General features: G+C 44.5%; 1 protein-coding gene across 3 annotated transcripts in view; it reads left to right on the plus strand.

Moving 5' to 3' along the window:
• Window positions 1-23,478, plus strand: part of LOC135910753 (rhomboid-related protein 2-like) — a 34,332-nt gene that overhangs the window by 134 nt on the left and 10,720 nt on the right. The window contains exons 1-7 of one of the 3 annotated variants that reach the window (XM_065442837.2): window positions 9,483-9,577; window positions 9,889-10,046; window positions 10,232-10,255; window positions 10,386-10,556; window positions 11,281-11,451; window positions 18,700-18,842; window positions 22,817-22,929. In XM_065442837.2, the coding sequence (XP_065298909.1) occupies window positions 9,972-10,046; window positions 10,232-10,255; window positions 10,386-10,556; window positions 11,281-11,451; window positions 18,700-18,842; window positions 22,817-22,929 (697 nt within the window). In that variant the 5' untranslated portion in view covers window positions 9,483-9,577; window positions 9,889-9,971. Of the gene's footprint in view, window positions 1-9,482; window positions 9,578-9,621; window positions 9,803-9,888; window positions 10,047-10,231; window positions 10,256-10,385; window positions 10,557-11,280; window positions 11,452-18,699; window positions 18,843-22,816; window positions 22,930-23,478 lie in introns of those variants that run through there. The other 2 variants (XM_065442835.2, XM_065442836.2) reach the window with 2 other exon arrangements.

The following is a 23,478-nucleotide window of genomic DNA, read 5'->3' on the forward strand; positions in this document are numbered from 1 at the left end:
GCTATAAAACGTGTGCCCCACGACATCACTATTTCACATCACATCGCGTGAGTTCCCCCATATGACACCCGGGATTATCTTACCTTGGAGTTATGCGGCATGTGTGTGTGGGCTTGCGTACGTGTTTTCATGGGCTAAACGTGAGATCCAACGAGCTGGAATCTGCATACAGCGAAGCTTTGTGCGAGTCCATAAAAAGGCGAAACACTAGTTTGTGTTTATTCCTTTCCAACACGGCCGCCGCCTCCGCTGCCGCGCATGCGCAGAGGCGAGCGTCGTCTTGTGCTGGTGCAAGGAAACCAGCGGCGGTGACGTCGCGCGCTCCCTGCGCTGTGATTAGTTGGCCTATTCGGCAAGAGATTAGCCAAGCCACAGCACCCCCGGTCACGACAGCCCGGCGAGGTTCGCAAAGCTTCACTTTTAAAACTAAGTTAGCCAAAAAAGCAACGAATTTGCAGGCATTGGATGGTTTTGGCTAACACGAAACCGGAACACAATGAACTATGGAATATCCTAGTTTATTAAACGCGGGTAAATGAAGTATGTTCGCGGACGTCTTCATCCTGCGGTGGAAGTAAACTATGTACTTTGATTTAGGTGCACGTTAAAGAACCCTAGGTGGTCCAAATTATTCCAGAGTCCCCCACTACGGCGTGCCTCATAGTCAGATCGTAGTTCTGGCTCGTAGAACACAATAATTTTTTTTTAAAATCATGATCATGATGAATACGATGGTGATGATCAAAGCCTACACGTTCATAATAAAACTCTGGAGAGACTAACTAAGAAAGTTGTGCTACGCAAAGTGATTGTCCAAGCGCGTGGTACAGACTCAAATGTGGCTATGTGTTTGTAGTTTCCCCTCACACTACGGCCTTCTCTCGCCTGAGAGCTTTGTGCGGCAGTGGTAGTGATCTCCGTGACAGGCGGTAGCGTTGCAGAATGCATGTAGCGTGAAGAATGTTTAGCTGAACTCTATCGGCCCGAGGGTGGAACTCCCTCCGCGCTACCCTCTCGCGGTTCCGGCTGCGCGTGTGCTCGGGCGCAGGCTTGCGCCATACCGATTGCCGCATAAGTATTCACACCCCGGAGCCCACACTATACACAGCTGGTGCGCGCTCCTCTCAGAACGCTATGTGCGGAGCTCGAAATTTTGCCGCGGGAATAATTTCTGCACACCGCCGGAGAGTTCAGGGCTATGACGCAGTGCCAGTGCGGTCTAATATCGTGATGGCTATAGCGCTATCGCTAGTTCCTCTGCCTCCGCAGCACTCACACGTGAAACCAACGACGCATCTATCTCGATCCCGTGATCGTAGTCTATACGAAGTACGGTGGGCGAACGCGGTGCTTCTTGTCGCGCTGGCCGCGTCCACGTGCAAGACGCTTGGGTTGCTTTTCATATACTTCCTCGCGGACCCGCCGTGGTTGCTCAGTGGCTATGGTGTTGGGCTGCTGAGCACGAGGTCGCGGGATCGAATCCCGGCCACGGCGGCCGCATTTCAATGTGGGCGAAATGCGAAAACACCCGTGTACTTAGAATTAGGTGCACGTTAAAGAACCCCAGGTGGTCGAAATTTCCGGAGTCCTCCACTACGGCGTGTGCCTCATAATCAGAAAGTGGTTTTGGCACGTAAAACCCCATAATTAAATTATTAAATTCCTCGCGAGTATCTGTGCCCTGGCTTGTCGCCGTCGGCTGTGAAAGTCTCGGGGCATTTTCCTGGGAATGGGTGAGACGTGCGCGATCTACTGTACGTATATTCGTGCTGCGATTCTTGTCGGTACGCGGCTGGTCTGCCGCGCGGAATGTATCCGAGACGTTGCAAGACGCAGTGTGTCTTGCAGCGTGCCTTTCCTTCTGGCTTACCGGATGTGCTTCTATGTGATTTCCTGACGTTGCATGTTGTGCACCCCCGTATCCTTGAGGCTAAAGGTGGCCATACCGGGTAGGCGTAAAAGCGCTTGTTAATACGTCTTTTGTATCAGCCGATTGAGAGCCCCCCCAACCCTTCCTGTTTGCCGAAATTTATATGTGGTGACAAGTATATACGTGATGCGGCTCAAAATCAGTGTCTATGCTTACTCGGATCAGGTCCTGTTCTTTGAGCATACCCTTTTACTTTTGGTAACTCTGCATCATACGCAAGATCGGCGTGGCCGTGTGTCGTAGCTTCTGTATGGCGCACTTTACCGAAATTCAGCTTGCGCGCATGCGTCATAAATCACGCGCGCTGGCACGCGCAGCTCACTGCCTTTAAACTTCCACTGTAACGGCTGGAGGACCATAAACGGAGCTTACGTTTATTGTCTTGCGAACAATACATTTACTGCTTACGGACAATAAACGTTAATGGAGGACCAATAAACGAAAACTTAGCCGCTGCATAACGCTCTTTAATTATCCACTCCCGGACGCTGTGCTCGGCCAATGCCGTAAGCCTTGGAGTGCGCCGGTGCTGAAACTGTAGCGATGTGAACGCGTCTCTGCACGCCCACGTGGACAGTGAGACCGACGCAGAACGAGTGTCCGACGAGCTATATATATGCAGATATATATTCACCGTGCGGGACATTGTAATAACGCAGACATGATTAGGGCAATCACGGCCCCTTCTCCGACGATGACATTCTCGTGGCTGAGAATCGGAGATGTCGTATTCATTTCCTGTCGCGGAAAGAAAAGAAAAAAAAAAAGAACGGCATGCGAGCGCGCTATTCTTCTACCGCGCTTATTGCCCGGCTTTGCTGTATATACGGGAACCAGCTGCATATTCCGTAGCTCCGACCAACAGCGTATATATATATATATGTATATATATATATATATATATATATATATATATATATATATATATATATATATATATATATATATATATATATATATATATATATATATATATATATAATCCCAGCACTCATGCTGGCGCACAATTCCCAGCGCTATCCGGGGCCAGATTTTGCAGGCGAGTAACGACTTATCCAGGCGGCATCGCCCGATGGGTGTTCCTACATCTCTGGTCCTGCGTCGGAAGCAAAAGCTATATAACTCCTGTGTAGGCAGGGATTACTCCCTCCGGAGGGTATATAAAGGCCACGGAAACATGTAAGGTAAGCCGCGATCTTCCGCTCCGCCTCGAGTGTTCTTCCCTCGCTCGCTCCGAATCGTTCTACTCTTTGTAGAGAATGCGTATATATAGCGTGTGCACTTGTGTAGTACGCGCAGGCATACGTGGGCGGTCTCGAGAAGGCCCTCGCTGAGCCTGCCCTATCCCCAGAGTTTTTGATGATTCGTTATACGGGAAGGGGAGCTTTGATCCCCTGGAGGGGCCTCTCATTATTACGGTGCACAAGCTGCAGCGATGCGTTTCTTTTAATAAATAAATAAATAAATAAATAAATAAATAAATAAATAAATAAATAAATAAATAAATAACGTAGAACAAGCTAGCTCATTTTGCGAACTGGAGAAACCCGGAATGAGGATGTCTTGAGAGGGTCCGTATAGCTTCACTTAATTTTTACTCGCGTACTGGTACGACATGCTTGCTTGCTTGCTTGCTTGCTTGCTTGCTTGCTTGCTTGCTTGCTTGCTTGCTTGCTTGCTTACTTGCTTGCTCATGTGTAACGATGCCTCAGTGCGTGCGCGCGACCAGGAAGGAATGTCAGCGGAAGAGAGAGAAAGGACGCGCGAGGAGTAGTGAAATGAAGAAAGCCGATGAAGACCACGGACCGCCGTGGTCTACTTCATAGGCGCCGACTACGGGGCGTGCCTCCGGGGCCCGAGCCCCCTCCGGAGCCCCCTCCGGAGCCACCCGCCCCCAAACACACACACACCTAAAGTGTCATTACCAGAGCTCTGTCACCCACATCATTTGTAGTTTCTTTTTACTTTCCTTGACCTATTCACTTGAAATTTTATGGTGGCTAAAAGCTTACTGCATCATCGTTGGCGCGGACGCCCACGACTTTCATTTATTTATTTATTTTTTTTTTTTTATTTACTCATTTACCCTCAGGGCCTTTGGGGCATTACAGAGGGGGTGGGTACATGGTTATAAACAAGAAGAGAATCTTAAGTTGCGGGTGAAATCAAGAAAAGACAAAGAAAACCGAAGCACCCAAATACAGAACTTTTATTTCATACTTTCACGTTATTTCTGCAAATCCTGACAATAGGAGCACGCGCTCATTAGAAGCGCTATAGCGGCGGCTGCCTCATCCCTATTTTCTCATTTCAACATTCTTTTAAATTTCTGCTGTAAATACCATGCGCACACACAATATATTTCAATATACACACAGGACAAAGTTTGTTGTATTTTTGAAAGAGATGGAGGTAGTGAATTTAAATTATATTTATAAAGGTATGAATAGCTTATGCCTAGAGAATGAAAATGTTGCTATAAGTTTACCACACTTCAAATTTCTTTGCGTGCTTTATTGGCCATGAAAAAAACCTATAGACTTCATGACCCCTTCGGCAGACATTTATCAATGGCGTGTGAAATGCACGTGATCGTTGTCTGTCTCAGAATTGTTTTTCTTACCAGTAAGCAATGCTAACGACTCATAAAAATGTCTTCTAATAACTTAGAACATTTACAAGGCATGGAAAAATCGTCAGTTGCATGCAAAGATCATAAAAACTATACACGGTGTCCAAATTAACTATCATGCACCAAGGTTTAAAAAGAGAGTAATGCGTTACTCGAAGAAAACCTATATAGCATATAGTTTACAGTATAGTGGAGTAGCTGCCAGTAATTTTTTCGTCAATGGGAGTTAATTAGGTAATTGCAATTAATTATCTAACTTGGGACATACTGTCCTAATTATCAAAGTGTCAATGAGGCATTTGAAAGCACAGCCAAGGCACATCTTACTGCGGTATCTTCAGAGACGTACCAATCGCGTACTATTTTTCCGACTAATAAATAAACCCGCGAAATATGGAGAATCTCACGAGACTGCGCTCCCAACCGGATAATAAAGCTGCGCCCTGGAACAGGCGCCCTCTGAGTTATCCAGAACGAAATAAAGGAAATAAAGAAAAACATTGTGATCGAGCTAGTGCCTTATCTGCGGCGCCTCGGCCGAACAAGTCTCGTTTGGCGTTAGTTGGAAACAAGCTGTGATAACCGTTGTCTTAGCGTGGACAAAGTGCATGGATGGTTGTTTTTTTTCTTTTGCCACAAAACCTATCATCACAAAAGCGAATTGAAAACGTCAGTGTAAATGTTTAAAGGCGCGTTTTGTTTCGTACCAGTCGCCATGTCTTTCTCTAATGAGCAGAAGGTAAAAATGATCCTTGCCTTGGGAGCTGCAAAGGACAACAAAAGGAAGGCCGCAAATATATATCCGTCATGGAAGTCTGTCGGTAGAGCAAACGAGTAATCTTGAAAATCTGAGACAAACCGGCAGCCTCAAGAAACAGTGGTGGAGGACTCCACCTTTGAGTCCTAGCCTATGTGCGCGGATGTTCTAGCACTTATGGCCTCAAACCCTCATGCTAGCGTGCGGGACGTGGCAGCCCAGGTACCAATTTCCAAGTCATCAGTTTGGAGGATTCTAAACGACGGCCTTTCACCCGCACCACCTTAACCAGCATCAATGCTCAGAAGATAGGGACTTGTAGAGTCGTCTAGATTTTTCGAATTGGGTCCTCACGAAAGCCGATGAGTCAACGGACTTTTTAAGCAACGTTATGTGCACAGATGAAGCCAATTGTCGCAGAAACGCCTAGGCAAATTTGCATAATGCACACTGTTGAAGGGACTCCGATCTACACTGGGTAAAGCGCAATCGCACCAGTACCAGTGGTCGCTCAATGTGCAGTTCGGAATTTACGCCGGTGCTATAATCGGTCCCATCTTCTTCGATCAGACACTGACTACAGCGTTACGTGAACGAAATCCTTGAAGGAGTGGTGGATGAGTTGCTCAGCGAAGTCCCGCTGCCACATTTTGCACTTCTGTAGTATCAGCAGTAGGAGTAGCCGAGCACGAAACTGGCTGGATGCGGCTTTTCATGCGCAATAGATTGGAAGGCACGAATCTATAAATTGGCCTGCTAGGTCACCTGACCTCTCCCCGTTCGATTTCTTTATTTGGGGATACGTGAAAGATCGTGCTTGCATAATCGAGACGGACTTCAGATTAGTTAGAGGGAAGGATAACGAATCTGTGCGGTAGAATTCCGGCGTCGGTCATCAAGAAAACCCCTGAAGATGTTATAAAATGGACACAGCACTGCGTAGCTGCAAAAAATGAGACCTATTCGAATACGTCCTCTAGGCTGGTGTTCAACGGAGCTCACGAATTCAAAGATAATAAGGGCACACTGAAATCTGACGGCTTGTTATTTATCTTTATTATTTGTGTGTGTGTGTGTTTGTGTGTGTGTGTGTTTGTGTTTGTGTGTGTGTGTGTGCGTGTGCGTGTGCGTGTGCGCGTGCGCGTGTGCGTGTGTGTGTGTGCGTGTGTGTGTGTGTGTGTGTGTGTGTTTGTGTGTGTGTGTGTGTGTGTGTGTGTGTGTGTGTGTGTGTGTGTGCAGACATGCTGATTGCCAATTCGGCTCATGTATATTTACTTTATTGAATGCGTCGGTTTTTACTTTTTTACACGTTGATCGCTTCTCAGTCCGTTTATTTCGCTTTTATCTTTTGACACGAACCTGTTTTTGCGACAGATATACACTTTCACAAAAAATAAAACGGTCACTTTAATTTGGCTTTGGTCTGAAGCAAGTTTCTGGCGCGAAATATCGCTTCACGCTGTTAGGAATGGCCTGCCGAGGTGCCAACATGCAAGGTTTCTCAGCCAGCTGCAGTAGCAGGGTTGGCATTTTTTGGGAAGCCACCGTCATTCTCCATACGAACGGCGCCATTTAGTCTACTGTGTGCGGAGGACAATACGCCGCGTCAGCGACTCAGTCGCGGGAAGGCCGAGATGAGTTCGACGAACCAGGCTTTGTTACTGTTGTTGTCTGTGTCCCTTCACTCGTCCCGTCGTTTAGCCATAGAGAAAGGGATTGTTTAGCGCTGTTTTTATTGCTCGTAATCATGAACAAACCAGCCCAAATGCGTACTCTTGTTACTGAACTCGCCACCGCCGACCTGGTCTGCCGTGAGCGGGGGAGTTCCCGAGGGAAGGTATTTGGCGGCAGCTCCCCACGCGCCTTTCAAGACGTAAGCCCTGAGTTCTGCGAGGCCCGTCTCACCTTGGTGGGGGCAGTAAAACCAGTGTGCAAGCCCTCCCGCTCAAAGGCGGCTCGGCTACGATGGCTGGTCGAACGTTTTTCCCTCACCTAGGGATCTAGGGAGCACGGAGTGTTTATAAGCAGCTGTTTGTCGCTTCTAGGGTGTGCTCTGTGATCGTGCTCTGTGCTGCGTGTTTGGAGCTTCGTGCTCGTATGCTGTACGCTTCGTCTTGCGTGCTCCGTTTGGGAGCCACGCTAGACTGTCGAATGTATCTCTTATTCTAATGTAAATATCTCTAAATAAATCCTGCTCGCCTAGTCCTGTCCCCCCAAGTTCCTCCCTACGACCTCCAACTCCTACAGCGCGCACTCTTTCGATGCGGTGTGAGCAAAGCCGGGATTTTCAAGCATTCTATGCCTATTACATTGCGTTTCACATTTCGTGTATGGTCAGAGCGGCGCTTCGGCCGCGTTATCAAGGGGCTTTTGTTATCAATGGGATCAATCGGCATTTCGAGACGGATAACAAGTGCGGCGTAGAAATGAGAGGAAGGAATAGCTGCAAAGCCGCGAAACCTGCCGTTGGTGCTCCTTCCGTACCATTATCAAGGTGATGCGCTGTCTCTTCGGGTTTGCGACAGGCAATGCAGTTGCTTTCAATCAGCTTATTTGAGAGCGCTGCTTTATGATGCGGGTGGGAGCGCACTCACCTGGTATTTTTCATACTTCGTGAGGTTTCTCTGCCAGTCGTAAAAAATTGTACGCAATTAGTACGTCGCTGAAAACACCGCAGTTAGATGTCATCTTGGGGTACATACAAATGCCTCATTGACACTTTGAAAATTAGGACATTACTTCTTGAGTTAGATAATCAATTGCAGTTACCGAATTAAATCTCAGTAACGAAAGAATTACTGGCGGCTGCTCCACTGTAGTGGAAACAATATGCACTAGTTTTTCTTCGAGTAACGCAATTGCTATTTTTTTTTAAATGTTCATGCATGATAGTTTGGGAACACTGTATAATTCACTCAGTAACCGAAATGAGGCCAAGCTGGATTGACTCGAAATAAGAATCAACAGAATTCATGCGCAGCAGCGCTTATACTCGCATTCACAGAAAAAGAAAAGAGAGAGAGAGAGAGGCTGCAGTTTCGCCGGAAAGGCGAAGCAATATTAGGGATAGCCAAGGGTGCTATAATTACACGAAGATTACACAACCAAGATGACTCAGGCTGTGAAATTGAACTGTCTCCTACTATGAGGTCTTGTATATACTCATATAACGCCGTCACTTCAGCGCTCAATTCTTCGAGACCACACGAAGTTTCTTCATGTGGAATATATATATATTGCACTAGTTATATATATATATATATATATATATATATATATATATATATATATATATATATATATATATATATATATATATATATATATATATATATATATATATATATATATATATATATAAGCTATCCGCCTATAGTCTACTTTATAAGCCTATTCTACGAGAAAAAAAGAAAAGAACGGGCGTATCAATGCTCAGTCAACACCACATACTGTGTATTGCGGCAGGGTATACGTCACGGCCGATCCCTCAGGGGTTACGTAGCCTGATCGGTCATTGGGTGTGGCTGCGCGCGCTCATATGAACTCATATCATCGCTAGCGGCAGGTGACATGCAATCAGCTGGCGTTTCGTCGCAATGATGATAGTGATCTAAAGAAAGGAAATACGCTTAATTTCGCTCATATTGCTCACGACTAGTACATGTTTGTTGTTCTGTTCGTCTTTTTTTCTTTTTTTTAATTTAGAGAAAAGATTGGGGTCTGTTATTGCCACTGATTCTCATCTGCAAGGTTCAAACTATAATACGAAAAAAAAAAATCGGAAGGAACACAAAAGGAGTAACTAAATTTCTCGTGGCGGGAACAGCTAAACTCTCTCGGCGCATTGCACAGAACACAAAATGTCGATCAGCGCTTACTTTCCCTCGAGAGCCGTCTCCACCTTACCATCTATGAGAATGAAGCCATGTCTTGGAAATTATGCTATGAAATAAATAAACATATATAAAGCGGGGTGGTGCCCTGGCGGTACAGAAATAATTGTCAGCTTGCTCGGTATTAAGTGTACAATAGCGGTAAATTAATTCTTCATATTTATTACCTCATCGCGCTTGCCAACAAATGAGCGCCAATAATGAAACTCTTGAATTTAGCGCCTACGAAGTATTCACGTTCCCGCAGAACTGCACAGAACTTGTATTATGAACGCTGGTACTGGCGGCCGCTGCAGTGATGTGGTGCCATCTCTCTTCCCGGCTTCGCACTGGTGCCTCTGCGCACCTGAAATGCTTGTGCACAGGTGGGGTTGTATACAATGCCGGTTTTCCGAGCTTTTAGGGCATTCAGCCGTCCAGCGTTCTGTGTATCCGCATACCGCTGTTTGTAGGGGCGGTCAACGCGCTGTCTGCTCGCGCGTCGTTAACCGTTATTTTCTAGTCGTCGGCACTTGTGTCTGTGTTGTGCAACTGACTGCAACTATCGCCCGCAGTGGCCTTGACGCACGCGCGTCCCATGAAGAAAGCGTGTGTGTCATTATACAGTCTGCTTGACTTGCGCGGATGAAAAATAGCTGCACCGATTGTCGATAACGCGCGTCCTTCCTGTCTCCAGGTGACAGTCGCGGCATTGTGACAACTGAGGGCGTGGGCTGCACAAGTTCGAGCTTCTCGTGTCCGTCGTTCAGAATTTGAGGGATGTCGCAATTTTCTGCAAAACGTTACGGCACTGCTGGATATCCTTCGGACGACGCCGTGATTGAGCTGGAGCTGGTAAATACGGATCCGTTTGAACTTCTCTGCGATCGCCTTGAACTTGTCGAGCCATTGCGGTGTGTTTGGCGCTTTGACGCTCAGCGGCAGTTGCGCGCGATTTGAACGGGCTCGTTACTAATGTGATCGTATTGTGTCACATGTTTAATTGAACTTTGACGAGTCCTGTGTTTTCTCGCTTTCAGCTGTGGAGGCCCATCTTTGATAAGGTGAGTGCACATTTTGCAGAGTCAGCGTATTGGTAAGTTGAGTACGTGTAGATGTCGCACGTTTGCGTCATTCAAGTTGTCCTCTCTCTACACTATTAATTTCTCGCCCTCTTTTACGCTCCGTAATTAGTATGATCGTGACCTCGACGGCGAGATTCCGCTCGAGGATATCCTGCAGCTGTTGCACGAAAAAAATGAGGAACTTCAGCACGACATTCCTCCAAGCGTCCTCGAGGAAATCGTCGAGAGAGCCGACTGGGATTCCAACCGAAAACTTTCTTATGCAGAATTCAAAAGAATGGTGTGTCCCTTTCTTTTCTTTATTTCTATTTGCTATTAAGCACAGCTATTGCTCCTTGATTCCGCGTTTCACGTACAGGCTATTTTGAAGCTAGATTCGCTTGATCATGCTAGCTTTCTAAGTGATTGCACTAGTTATAGCCCTGAAGTTAGGTTGAAATTGACGGCCAATTACAGGAAATCATATAGCCTTGCTTAGAGTTACCTATAAAGTAGATCATTCCTTCTCAATCTTGCCACACTTGCAAGGTGCTGGCCACACCTAAGGAACCTATATTGCGTCAAAACGCTGCAGAAATTTGTATGCATCGCATCCTTAGTGCTGTTGTGCATCTTGCTGTTAAATATATGATGCAACATACAGGTTGTCCCTGCAGACTTTTGCGAATTAACATTTAAAGATGGGCTGAAGCACTCTAGGAGGATTAGAATACCAAATGCACATAGTTGGCTTTTTTTATGGTGCCCTTAGAATGCTTCTACATATTTTTAAACTGTTGTTACAAGTTAGCTGGGACAGGCGCTGTTAATGTACATGCATGCACATGGCTTATTGCTAAAAACTTTGTGCATGCAGTGTCGTAAACATTTTCATTTTTGACAACTATAAACATGTTCCACTCATGATTTTTGCTTTCTTTTGCTGGTCAGTTCTTACATTATAATGATTGCGTTGTGTCAGCGTCACTTGTGAGTGCTGAGGAAAAAAACTTATTTTCCTACAGGTACACGCCTCTGACTTGGCTGAACACAGACCACGGTTCCTTAGATTGGTTCGCTATGCTGCAATGGCAGTTGTTCCTAAAAGACAGCGAGCCACAGTGGTGCGTCGATACTTTGAAGAGTATAGCTGCATGCCACCACCTCTCTTCGTGATCACTGTCAGTCTCATTGAGGTAAGTACACATCTTTTGTTATTTTATAGCAAAGCTGTTAGCGTCTCGTTGGTCGGCATTTTCCATGTCCGTGTGTGAACAAAAATTATCATCATCAGCAATGGCTCACACCTCCTAAGCAAACAAAAGTGCAATGGTTTATAAGCGCCAACTACTGGGGGAGGGCTGGAGGCATCATGTCTTTCGTACAGTTTTGGACAAATCGACTGAAGAACTACAGTTGCCTAAATGTGTGCCTTGCACCAACAAAGGAAAAGCATGACAACGCCAAGAGTTTTAGATCCAGTTCACCATCAGGATTCTAACTGGCAACGGGAGCTCTCCGAACGTCTACTGTTCCAAGTCTCTGTGCGCAATCAAATGAACGGCCAATTAATAAGTGCAGGTGTTTCTTTCGTGCCTGGCATTTCTTTCGTGCCTGGCATCCAAATCAATTCTTTACTCGAAACATCAACAGTGAACTTACCTTTAAAAATAATCCCTGGCAGAGGCTACACGTCATCCTTGCAAATATAAATAAAATGTTTATAGCAAAATGAATGGTACTCTGAGCTACATAATAAGCTCCACAGCCTTAAACCCATCTTGAGTGAATGGTGGAGTGCCAGACACTGTGAGACCTGTCGTGCTGCTTGTGAGATGAACATTTTTCTTCCAATACTTCCAAATATAAGGACTCTGGCTTGAGGTTTGTGCAAAATAGGTTTTCTAACTGGAAGGAAGCTCTTCTAAGATTTAAAAGTCATCAGGCCTCAAATCTGCACTGTGCACCCACAGCAATGAAAAGGGGGGTGAATGTAGCAACTGCTTGTGTAGTTGGGAATAAAAAGGAAATGGAAGATACAGGAAAAATTGGAAGATGCAGCAAAATTATCTTCATTGCAGTACTTAGCATGCGAGATATTGGCAGCACGTGGTCATGATGATGCAGAAAGTAAACGCTGTGCCAATAACACTCCAGAACTGCAGTCATGGCTTTCTCGAACCAAATACAGGTGGCTCTCCCACGACATGTTAAACGAAATGGAAATTTTTGCTTGTGATGTTCTCCAGCCGCTCACAAATGAGGTTCGTGAAGCAGGGCACTATGCCGTGATGAAGGATGAGACGGCGCACATATCTGCCAAGGAGCAAGTCTTGATCTGCTTTCGTATTGTCCAAAAGAGCCTCGAAACACATGAGCTGTCCTGTGTGAGAAGAAAGGGAACCAAGGGGACAGATTTTTTTTTAATCATGCGATAGGAAGCCAGCAAACAGACACCAAGGACAGCATAGGGGAAATTACTTGTGCTTACTAATTGAATTAAGGAAAATATTAAAAATGGAAATGAAATGGATGAAGAAAGAACTGGTCGCAGATGGGGAACAATCCCATCTCTCCGTTGCACATGTGATGCTCTTGCCAATTGAGCTTCCATGGTTGTTTCTGGTAGTAAAACATAAATACCCCCAAAAGTGGATGGGAAAACGGCACCACAGTAGCTCAATTGGTTGGAGCATTGCACATGTAATGCGAAGATGTGGAATCGTGGGGGAACAAAGAAAAAAAGAGAGTGTGTGAACTGGGCCCCAGCCCCCCTCGGCAGGTTGAAAGCTCGGCGCCTATGCAATGGCTCATCCCCCTTGTAATGCATAGGCTACAAGGTCTTGCCAAAGTGAAGCGAACAGTGCATACATTCATTAGTATCACACATACATCGTACAGAACAGCCTACGTCTCAATAAAGAAAAAGCTCAAAACAAGCATACATCATCATCAGCAAGGGCTCATACTTCGTAATCAAGCAAAAATGCAATGGCTCATACCCCTGTAAGCTGGTGCCGACGTGGACGCGGCCCGCCTCGGTCTGAAAAGACCGGGCTTCGGGACTGTAATAAAGTTATATGAATGAATGAATACCCGTGCAAGCAAGCAAATAATGCAATGGCTCATACCCCTTTAAGGCAGAGGCTACAAGCACTCAGCCTAGTGAAGCGAACAGTGCATACATTCATTAAAATTGCCCATACAGCACACAGAACAGCATATGTTTCAATAAAGAACAAGCTCAAAACAAGCATCTGAATCATCAGTAAAGCATTGCATACCCCCTTCAGCAGTTGTAGGGGTGGTTTCACAACAGCTTTGCTGGACATCCACTTTCGCAGGGCCAGGATGACGAGTCAACATTTTTAGCACAGCGTTTCTCAGATTATGGTCTGCAGTTCTGAGTTCATCAACAGTACTCGGAGGAGGATGCTCAGTGAAGCTTAAAGTGGTCTGCTGTGTCAAGGTGCCGTTGATTTGGGTATATTCTATGGAAATTACAATTTGCCATCAGTCCAGACTCTTGATACCATTAGAGAGATCCATGGGCCTTGATACAGAGAGGGGTGCAGTTGATAAGAATTGTATGTTTGCTTAAAAATACTAAGGAGCCAGACAGCTGACAAAGGCAACTGTTTGTGCGAGACCAAGTTTTCTATTCAGGTAAAGATTGGATTGTCGGTTTTAACATCCTGAAGCAACACATGAGAAGGGTTGTGATACGTGGCATAGAGATGGCTCCGGATTAACTTCAGCCATCTGGGGTTCTTTGATGTGTGCCTAAATCAAAGTACATGAGCATTCTGCATTCTGCTCCCATCGGTATGCGGCCACTGCAGCTGGGAATCTAATCCACTACCATGTGTTTGGCAGCAGAATGCCATAGCCACTGGTAGATCTGATACAGGTCAAACAGAGAGCAAGTAAAGGGCTTGATATGGAACCATACCGGTGAATGACTGTCTCCAGTAAAACCAGATATTACGACACCTTTTAACAGAAGATAGCATTGTATACACTGCAAGCAAGTGATGTTTGAATTTCATAAAAATGTAATACTGGTAGCTTCATGTATATAATATGGTTTTACTTGTTTCCCATGCAGACTTCTGCCTCATTTTTTTAGACACGTTGGCATGTCAAGAAGCCCATCATAACTTGAAGGCTGAAGAACAACGCTTTGGGGAATCCATACAATACTCTCAAATTTGGCATTTAATGTAAGAGTAAATTTTGTTTACATGTTTATTTCTACGAAAGCTCATTCAAAATACGAGTTATTTTACATGCTAGCCAACAGCAACAAAGTCGCATCACGTCACATGTTTATGACATTCCGGAGAAGTGCAGGCATTGCAGGACGTACTGCCAAAGGTTAGTTTCAATGTAGGCCACCATCTCATTTTCGATTGTTGCAGAGTCATTTGATCAATTGAGAACATCAAAATGAGCAATGGACCATACGGAGGATGATATGTTATGGTCCATGCACAGCAATAAAGTGTAGTCTGAGAGTGGTGATATGGACATTAAGCGTGAATAAATGTTTGTTCTTTGAAAGTAAAGTTTGCCTGCATCATCTTTGTGAGTGCCAGAATTGGAGGTGTGCTACATTTTTCTTGCTAGAAAATTTTGTGGGCATTAGATTTCTACTTTGTTTAGGAGCTGTAATGTCATTTCTGTATTATTGTTCTGCTTTGAACCTATATAAAGTAGCTGCACAATCGTTTCAAGGGCATGTTAAAATCAGATAAAAACTGCTGAATGAATCAGTGGTGTTTTTAGTCATTTTTGGTGCATTTTGTTTTATTTGACTTGCCAGATAATTCAATCCCATCAGAGTCTGATTAACAGAAGTAGACTTGTATTTTGCAAGCTCATAGGTATCCTTAGATGGCCAATATTATCTGCAACGTTGTGTCTGTATGCGATATCAATTACAAAGTTATAGGGCACCTCAAATAACCTCAGAAACAAGCATTTGTTTCGTGCTCAGCTTTGCTTCATTGTTCTTTTCCAAGAAAAAACAGAGGCACGCGAAAGATCCAAAATGCGAAATAGGTACACGCTCGCATGTTGCTACTCAAGTGCTCCGAAGTGAATAGCCACGGATACACGGCTTCACTAGCGGCGGCAGGTCGATTTTTCTAAGCATAGGGGGGCTGTAGGGGGGAGTAGGGGGCATTTTGAAACAGGTATACCGTGACGGTGCACTAGGGACTGTAATTTTGCGCACTCGACTTGTTCTGTAGATAGGCGCGCCCGGAACGTACGTTCCTTTTGTTCCCTTTAGCAATAGAAATAAACCATGTGCAGGCTACGTCCATCTAATGCATTTTGGTAGATCTGTACGGCCAACATATGCTGTTGTCAATTATGTAAATCATTTTTGCTTAACGTGTCAGTGCGTAGATAATAATGGGAGATCTCAATGGTACCATGCCAGTCACCTGCTCTTGAAGAAGACAGTCATGCCCTTTACAAATGATCAGAAGGCTAAAATGTTCCTGGCTGTGGGGGCGGCGCATGGCAACAAGAGGACTGCAGCTAAGCTAATCCGGATGTGGCATTGTGGAAGATGCCCTAGTCCGTCAACAATACTTAGAACACACAAAGTCCTTTGCAGGACAGGTAGCTTCACAAGGAAGTGACACAGGACTGCGACGGTAGTTCAAGAAGCGGGAATGGATGTTACGACATTCTTTGCTGCTAACCGTCATGGTAGTGTGCGCGATGCTAGTGTGGAGGCTGGAACCTCAAGCTCTCATCAGTGTGGAGGATTTAAAAAAATATCATATGCATTCATACTATGCACATTTTCATAAAAAACCTGAAGACCGAGATTTTGAAAACCGACTTGACTTTGCCAATTGGATTTTCACGAAATGTGAAGGAGAACTGGACTCTCTCACTCGCGTGCTTTAGACGGGTGAGGCTAATTTCTCCAGAAACACAAAAGTTAATCTTCATTGCTGGAGGTAAAGGAATCCCAACTGGCTGGCACAAACGCGACACCAGTACCAGTGGTCATTTAATGTGTAGTGCGGTATTTTTGATGGCAACATCACCAGATTCATCTTTTTTTGACAACACACTGACGACGCAATGCTACATCAATGACATCCTCGAGGACCCTGTGTATTACATATGTTGCAATGTTCCACTTGCGCACCTTCGGAACATCTGGTTTCAACACGACGGTGCTCCTGTGCATAGTAGCAGTCAGTCTCGAGCATGGCTCGACAAGCTCTTTCCTGGACATTGGATTGGCTGGCACGGACCTGTACCCTGGCCTGAAAGGTCGTCGGACATGACACCGCTGGCCTTGTTTTTGTGAGGCTACATGAAAGATAGCAGTGACGCTAGCACATTGGATGCCCTAGAAGCAAAAATAAGTAGTCTGCCATGAGATTCCAACATTGTTGGTCAAAGCTGCAGTAGCACAAGTGTTGGAAAGAAGTAAGTACTCTACTGCTTAAGATGGTGACCTGTGTGAGCATGTTCTATAAGGGGCAGTGGAAAATAACCGCTGAAAACTGGTACAAAATGTGACTGTTTAACGCACCTCATGATGTCACCTTACCCTTACACAAAAGAAGCTTGCGACAAAGATAGAAATAGGTAAAAAACTACTTTATTTTGCCTCTTTTTTGGGGTTCAAGAGACAGAAAGGGTAAATGGCTAAACCAGTTGCACCTTTGGATGTTTCTCTGTGGGCGGCCGAGACGCGTTACATGCTTCTGGTTTATTTTTGATTGAAATGAACTCCCAAGTTGCTCTTTCCTGTTCTTGCGAGAGCTTCCTCTTTTTTTGAGCTCTTTTGCTTGCACACTGTTTTTTTCTTTAACATTGGTTGAATTTCTTTAGTAGCTTTGTTTCATGCTGTGCAAAGGTTAAAGCTATCCCGAGTGCCTCATGATTGAGCACAACATTCCTGCATCTGCAGATGCTGATGCTTATCGCACCACACTTGTTAGGTCACGAAACCTTTCGAGCCATCCTACATGACGAAGCCTTGTACGATATGGCGATAAACGAATGCAGCCGTATATCTTTTAAAGGTTGCTTGGAGGCGCTTGAGTAGTGGTGCGCGAGCGCGTATCTATTTCGTATCTCGCATATTTCACGGGCTTTTGTTTTTTCTTGGAAAACAATACCAGGCACACTTCAGCGGGAAATAAATGCTTGGTTCGGAGGTTACTTAAGGTGCCCTGCAACGTTGTAATTGACATGTTTGTAATTCAAGCAGTAATTAAAAAGTTCACTAATTAAAGGCAGTGAATTAATATGTCGTGATTAAAAAAATACTGGCTGTATGTGCACACGACTGCTGCTACTACGCAGTCGGTGCGATTTCTGTAGAGCTCCTGTTTTTCTTTTTTTTTTAATCTTGGGCCAAGTTAACTGGGAGAACCAGTATATCTATATTGCATTACGTGTGTCACGCCTCTGACCGTCTACCACAGTGATCATAAGGCAGTACTGTGCAAGCGCAGAGTCGTCCGTGAAAGTGCGAGTGCGTGCGTGTAATCAACGGCTATATGATCTAAAATAAAGGCTATGTGTCTTCATTCAACTTCAATGTCCAAAAAATACAATCCTAAACAAGCAATGAAATCACATATGCATAGCATTGGCTTGCTCAGCATTTCTTGGGTTGTTGCACGGTCGTTCGCTTAGGACTTTTGACTTTGATTCAGTTTGCATTGGGGGAAAGCTTCGCATTCAACCATCATTTGTTAGGAAGGGGCTTTGATTTTTTCTTCATCAGTCTGCTTAATTGACATCCAAAGAAGCCATGCAAACTTTTGACGATTGAGACTTTGCATGGGCTTTGCTCAGCACTACCGTTTTTGTTATTGGCCACGTAAACAGTCCAGACTGCGAAAACTGCACTGTGCTGGAGACTATTGACCGCATGCTTCATGCGTGCTCAGTGTACTTGCAAGAGAGGCAATCATTGGCTAAATCTTTCACTTGCCTTGATAACTGGCAACATTATGAAATACTTCCTTTAGGTCCATGGCCAAAATACTCTGTGTCAGGCCGAGAAGGCCACTGAAGCTTTTATAAGAGAAAGTGAACTGGGTATGTTACTACGATAGGTGTTCCTAGCTTTTCAATTTTTATTCGTGCACATCTAATTTTATCTCCTTACGATATTCACTTTCTACCTCCCCTTTTCCCTTACCTCTTACCCCAACATTGAGTAGCAGGCTAGAACTTGGTAACCAAATTCAGGCCAACTTCTCAGTTTTCTATTTTAGTAATACATCTCTCTCTTTCTCTCAGTCGGTTGGCTAGTAGCAGCGAACAAGTAGGAGGAAGAGTGACATTCTCAGCTTCAGTTATCTTTAGCCACTGCTGTCCAAGTTTGCATGGCTTTGCTGTTCAATACTTCACACACTTCGCTGTTTTTTTTTATTTTGCCCTCTTGACAGGTTGCCGTGTTCATCTATTACTGCGTGACCCTCGGAGAGTTCACAGCCACAGGCCCAGTGCCAAGGGACAGCCCACTCATCTACAACCCGCGACGCCGAAAAGAAGCTTGGCGTTACCTTACGTACATGTTAATACATGTTGGGTAAGGTCCGATGTTAACATTGCTGTGCTCACCTGAAAATTGAACTTTAGAGAGAGGTACTGAGTTATTTAAAATAAATACGTCACAGGGTGAGTCTGAGAGAAAGTGGTAAATAATGCATGAAGTCTACACTGGTAAATAAAGTGAATAGAATAAGGGAGTGACGGTGAGAAACGCATCCACTTAGCCACATAATACTGGAGATCATAGGCTGACAAAATAATGAGAAGAATTTATTGTAAAAGCAATGTGCAGGTTTGTGCCAGGCAGAACAAACTAGTACTTCAGTAATGCAGCAGCTCTTCAGGCACTGTCCTAATCAGTGCAGGAGACCAGTCCTTAAGTGTCTGTCAAGCTGACTTAAACTGGCCTGCTGAGGCATGTGTTATGATCCACACATAAGTACATTGGCTAGACAGTCTGCCTGAAGGCTTATTTGTGCTAGTTACTGGCTGTGGCTTAGTTACTGTGACATTTGACTCTTGAGCATGAGGTCACGAATTCAGTGCTTGGCCAGAGTCAATCATGGGAGTGGAATGCAAAAACATTTGTGTACCTATCATTGGGTGCACAAGAGCGCACACATGATCAAAGTTGACTAAGAGATGTGCACTATGCATTTTTCCATGTCCCTGTCGCATAGAGTCCTGCCAATCATGTATGAGTGCTGCGAGCAAGGAGGATCCCAACCTCACCCCTTGTCAATCCACGATGTTTCCAGGTCCTTAAAGGATAAGAGTTGCAAATGCTGGTACTGTGCGCAAAACAGGAGTGACAACTCTGTATGAAGCTCTTCTTAATGGACAGAGCATGAACAGAGACAAGGTCTGTAGCTACTGGAGAAAAGACTCGAAAGAACTTCGCTGGATAAGCTATGAGGAGCTCCTGGAGAAAGGCCAAATGCTTGAGGCTAAAATGCTGTCCGTGGGTCAAGTGCCTTGTTAGAGAACCATTATGATCAACTGCAAGACGGGCCTTGAGCATGCTGTCTCAAGCTAATCTTTGGTGCACTATTCCATGTTTTTCTAACCAGTCACAGACAATGCTTATCTCAAGGCCACAACACATTTGTTCTCTAGCAAGTGGAAAGTTTTCTATGACTATGCGACTCTGCAGGTAAAGTGCAATACTGCAGGTAAAGTGCAATACTAATGGAACAACAGGAATGCCCAAGGGGGGTGCCTGTCCCACACGGGAGTCTCTTGAAAACAGCAATTGCCATCAACCGTCTGGAGGGGTGACCACGCTAATGCGTGGAGCAACCCTGGGCTTCTGCAAAGGAAATGTGCATCTTCTCTTGGTTGATAGGAACGCACTGAAACCTCACAACTTGCCCATGGTGCCCCGCCTTATCAATCACATATTTTGTAAGGTTCACTCTAAAGTTCAAAAGTGTGCCATCAAACAGTATATTAAGCAGTATATTCAACTTCGCTGCAAACCAGAAATGCAAGCTTCATAGCCCTTTGTGTTGCTCTAGGATATTAACCAACTCCAGGAAATCGCAACTACAATAGGAGCATCAAAGTGGTTTAAGCTGTGTGACGTTCACGGAAGCTTGAAATAATGCGTAATACGAGGTGTCCCAGTCAACATGGGCAAGCCCCCCAAAAATTTGGGTATGAGATATCGGGACACAGGCAACTGTATTCTATCTATGAAAGTCTTCTGAAAACTGGGGTGTGTTTTTCTGCCACATTTGATTTGCTAATTACCTAAATTAGCTCATTTATTAATCATCGGTCTAAGGGCTTATTCTTGAGTGGCAAATTGCTCTAAGCATATTAGAAAACATCATATTCAATAGTTCTCAGCCCTCTCCATTGTTTAGTTATTGTTTCTGCATTTTAATGTTGCAGTGCAAAATACAAAAGGAAAAATGGTAGGCGACCCTAATCTTTGACTTCGGTGTCTCTTAGTGGCACTCGCACCTCAGAATTGGTCTTCTTTAGGTTTAGCGAGCGAACGTCTTTCCCCTGGCACGACATGGGCACAAGGAATGAGGGAGGGCGAGGAGGAAGCGCAGCACATGCCACCTGGCAGGGTTTAGCCCCCTAGTGAGCGGCTTGCAAAGTGCACCTTACGCGCCCTTTCTGGTGTTGACGTCAGATCATATAATTAGCGTGTGCGCGCACAGATGTTGTGAGCGAGCGAGCAGGTGCGCGCCGGTAGAGGAGAAGAAAGAGTGGAGGAAGTGACGTCCCATCCGCTCTGCTAGGCAGGTGTTAAGTCTGTGCTAGGCAACTGCTTTCCATTAATTAGCTCATTAAATGTCACGCCACCTTCTTGTGTGTCACACCATTAGTGACGTCATTGCTTTTGCTTTTTCCGGGTTTCCAGGAATTTCGCCAAAGTCGTGCTCACGTGGCGGGTCTCTAAAGTCTGCGATTCTGTGCTTTTGTGTGCAGTGATCAGTGATTTCTAGTTAATTCTACTTATTCCAGACACCTCAATAACTCAACTTGTAACTAAACTTATGCTCTGATATCATCATCATCAGCCTATACAATGTCCACTGCAGGACGAAAGCCTCCCCCCTGCAATCTCCAATTACCCCTGTCCTGTGCCAACTGATTCCAACTAAGCACCTGCAAATGGCTAATTTAATCACCCCACCTAGTCTTCTGCCATCCTCGACTGTGCTTCCCTTTTTAAATAATGGTTCACCGGTTATCTATCCTACACATTACATGGCCTGCCCAGCTCCGTATTTTTCTCTTTATGTCATTTAGAATGTCGGCTACTCCCATTTGCTCTCTGATCCACACTGCTCTCAGCCTGATAAGTCTATAATGAAACCCATAAATTTTGTAGTGTTCTATTTCTTTTTTCCAATTTTATTTTGAATATCATTCTCGGTCATCTCAAGTGGTCTGAGGAGGTGAACCGGAAAAAATGCAAATTGACTGCATGCTTATGTGCTTCATATGTGAAACAGGTGTGCTTGCAAAGGGGGTTTCAAACGATTCTCGCAGTGACTGAGTTGGTGACCGTGTAGAAGTGACAAGGCCTGTAATTGTAAGTGTAACAGGATGTAACTACTGTATTGTCCAATGCTAAGGGAGGCAGGCAGATGCCGGTGCAAGCTACAGCAGTGCTCACCAGCTTAGGGTAGTTATAAGAAGTACAATTGCTCTTAGTGTTGGCCTACAGTTCCACCGACACCTTATCACATTCCTGCTGTCGTCAAGTCAGCCACTTATACAAGCAGTTAGTTGTTTGGAACCCCCTTTGAGAGCACTACTGCTGCACACAGACATGCTCAGTTTGCTTTTGTGTGTGCATGTACGTGTGTGCGTGCATGTGTGTGTGTGTGTGTGTGTGTGTGTGTGTTTCATGGCACACCTTTGGAACATGAAAAATATAACCAAGAAAAATGTAGCGTGCTGGAAACCATGTAATGCTATGTTTTTGAACGTGAAGAACAAGTTGGCATTTGATTATGCTAGACTAATCACTAATTTAGCTTATTTTTGACCATTTCGAGGAAAAACACATCAGTTTGTAGAAGATGACTGAAAACAGAACCCCATTCATCTCGTAATGCTATCTCCTTGTCTGTTTTTTTAATTGGCTGTATTACCTGGTATACCTTGCATGCATGGATAGTATTGGCAACTTTTTCTGAGACTTGTTCGAGATGTATTGCACATAAGAAACGAAATGACTTCTCTGTTGTCTGTATTTGTCTTCTTGGGATTCCGTGCATAGTAAACAAAAAAGTTGGTTTCCCTGCAAATTCATGGGCATTTAAATAAGTCAGAATATGTGGAATCTGGCTTTGAACCAGTCAAAATTGCACAGACTCATTCGTGTGAAAGCCCTGGATGTTGGATCTTCAGGATCTATCTATGTGATAGGCCAGTTTTTTTAGAGGCATGATTTCATCACCATGCGTGCTTTGACCAGAAATGCAGCACAGTCCTTGTTTTTGTCCGTATATGTGCATTCATTGTTTTCTTTTCATTTTTCAGTGGCTTCCACATCTTTTTCAACCTTCTTGTTCAGCTCATGCTTGGAATTCCACTTGAAATGGTCCACAAGTGGTGGCGGGTCATGCTTATCTATGCTGGCGGAGTCGTGGCTGGTGTGTAAAAAGAATGGCTTTGCATTGATATTTTCTATCTTTTTGGGTGTAGCAATGATCTTTTTGTGCATACTTGCCTAGCGTGTAGAATTCCTAATCTAGCCATTGTGATTGCTCAGTGGCCCATGAAGTCACAGATTTGTCTTGCAACCATGGCAATCGCATTCGTAAGCATATACAAGGCAGGATATATATACTGTACTCTCGAACTTTGTTATAACAATGTCACGTCTCACACGAAAATATGCCTTCATTATATTCAATATTTGTTGTAAGCATATAGTATATATATATATATAGACATGCTGATATTGAGAGAAAAATGTTATATTTACTTTTGTTATGTCAGTTAAATTGTTATATCAGTGTATATTATATAAAATGTTCACCTGTACTTATAAAAGATGTGTTGACTGCTGTGTACTAACATTCTGGAGGAAAAAAGAAAGGTGTTGGAAATTAATGTTGTAAATTTCACCATGTTGTCTGTCGCAGCCCATGATCAAGCTTACCTTACCCTTAGAACATGAACATGGACAGCTTTAGAAC

This window comes from Dermacentor albipictus, chromosome 2, assembly GCF_038994185.2.
Source record: "Dermacentor albipictus isolate Rhodes 1998 colony chromosome 2, USDA_Dalb.pri_finalv2, whole genome shotgun sequence".
Lineage (NCBI taxonomy): Eukaryota > Metazoa > Arthropoda > Arachnida > Ixodida > Ixodidae > Dermacentor > Dermacentor albipictus.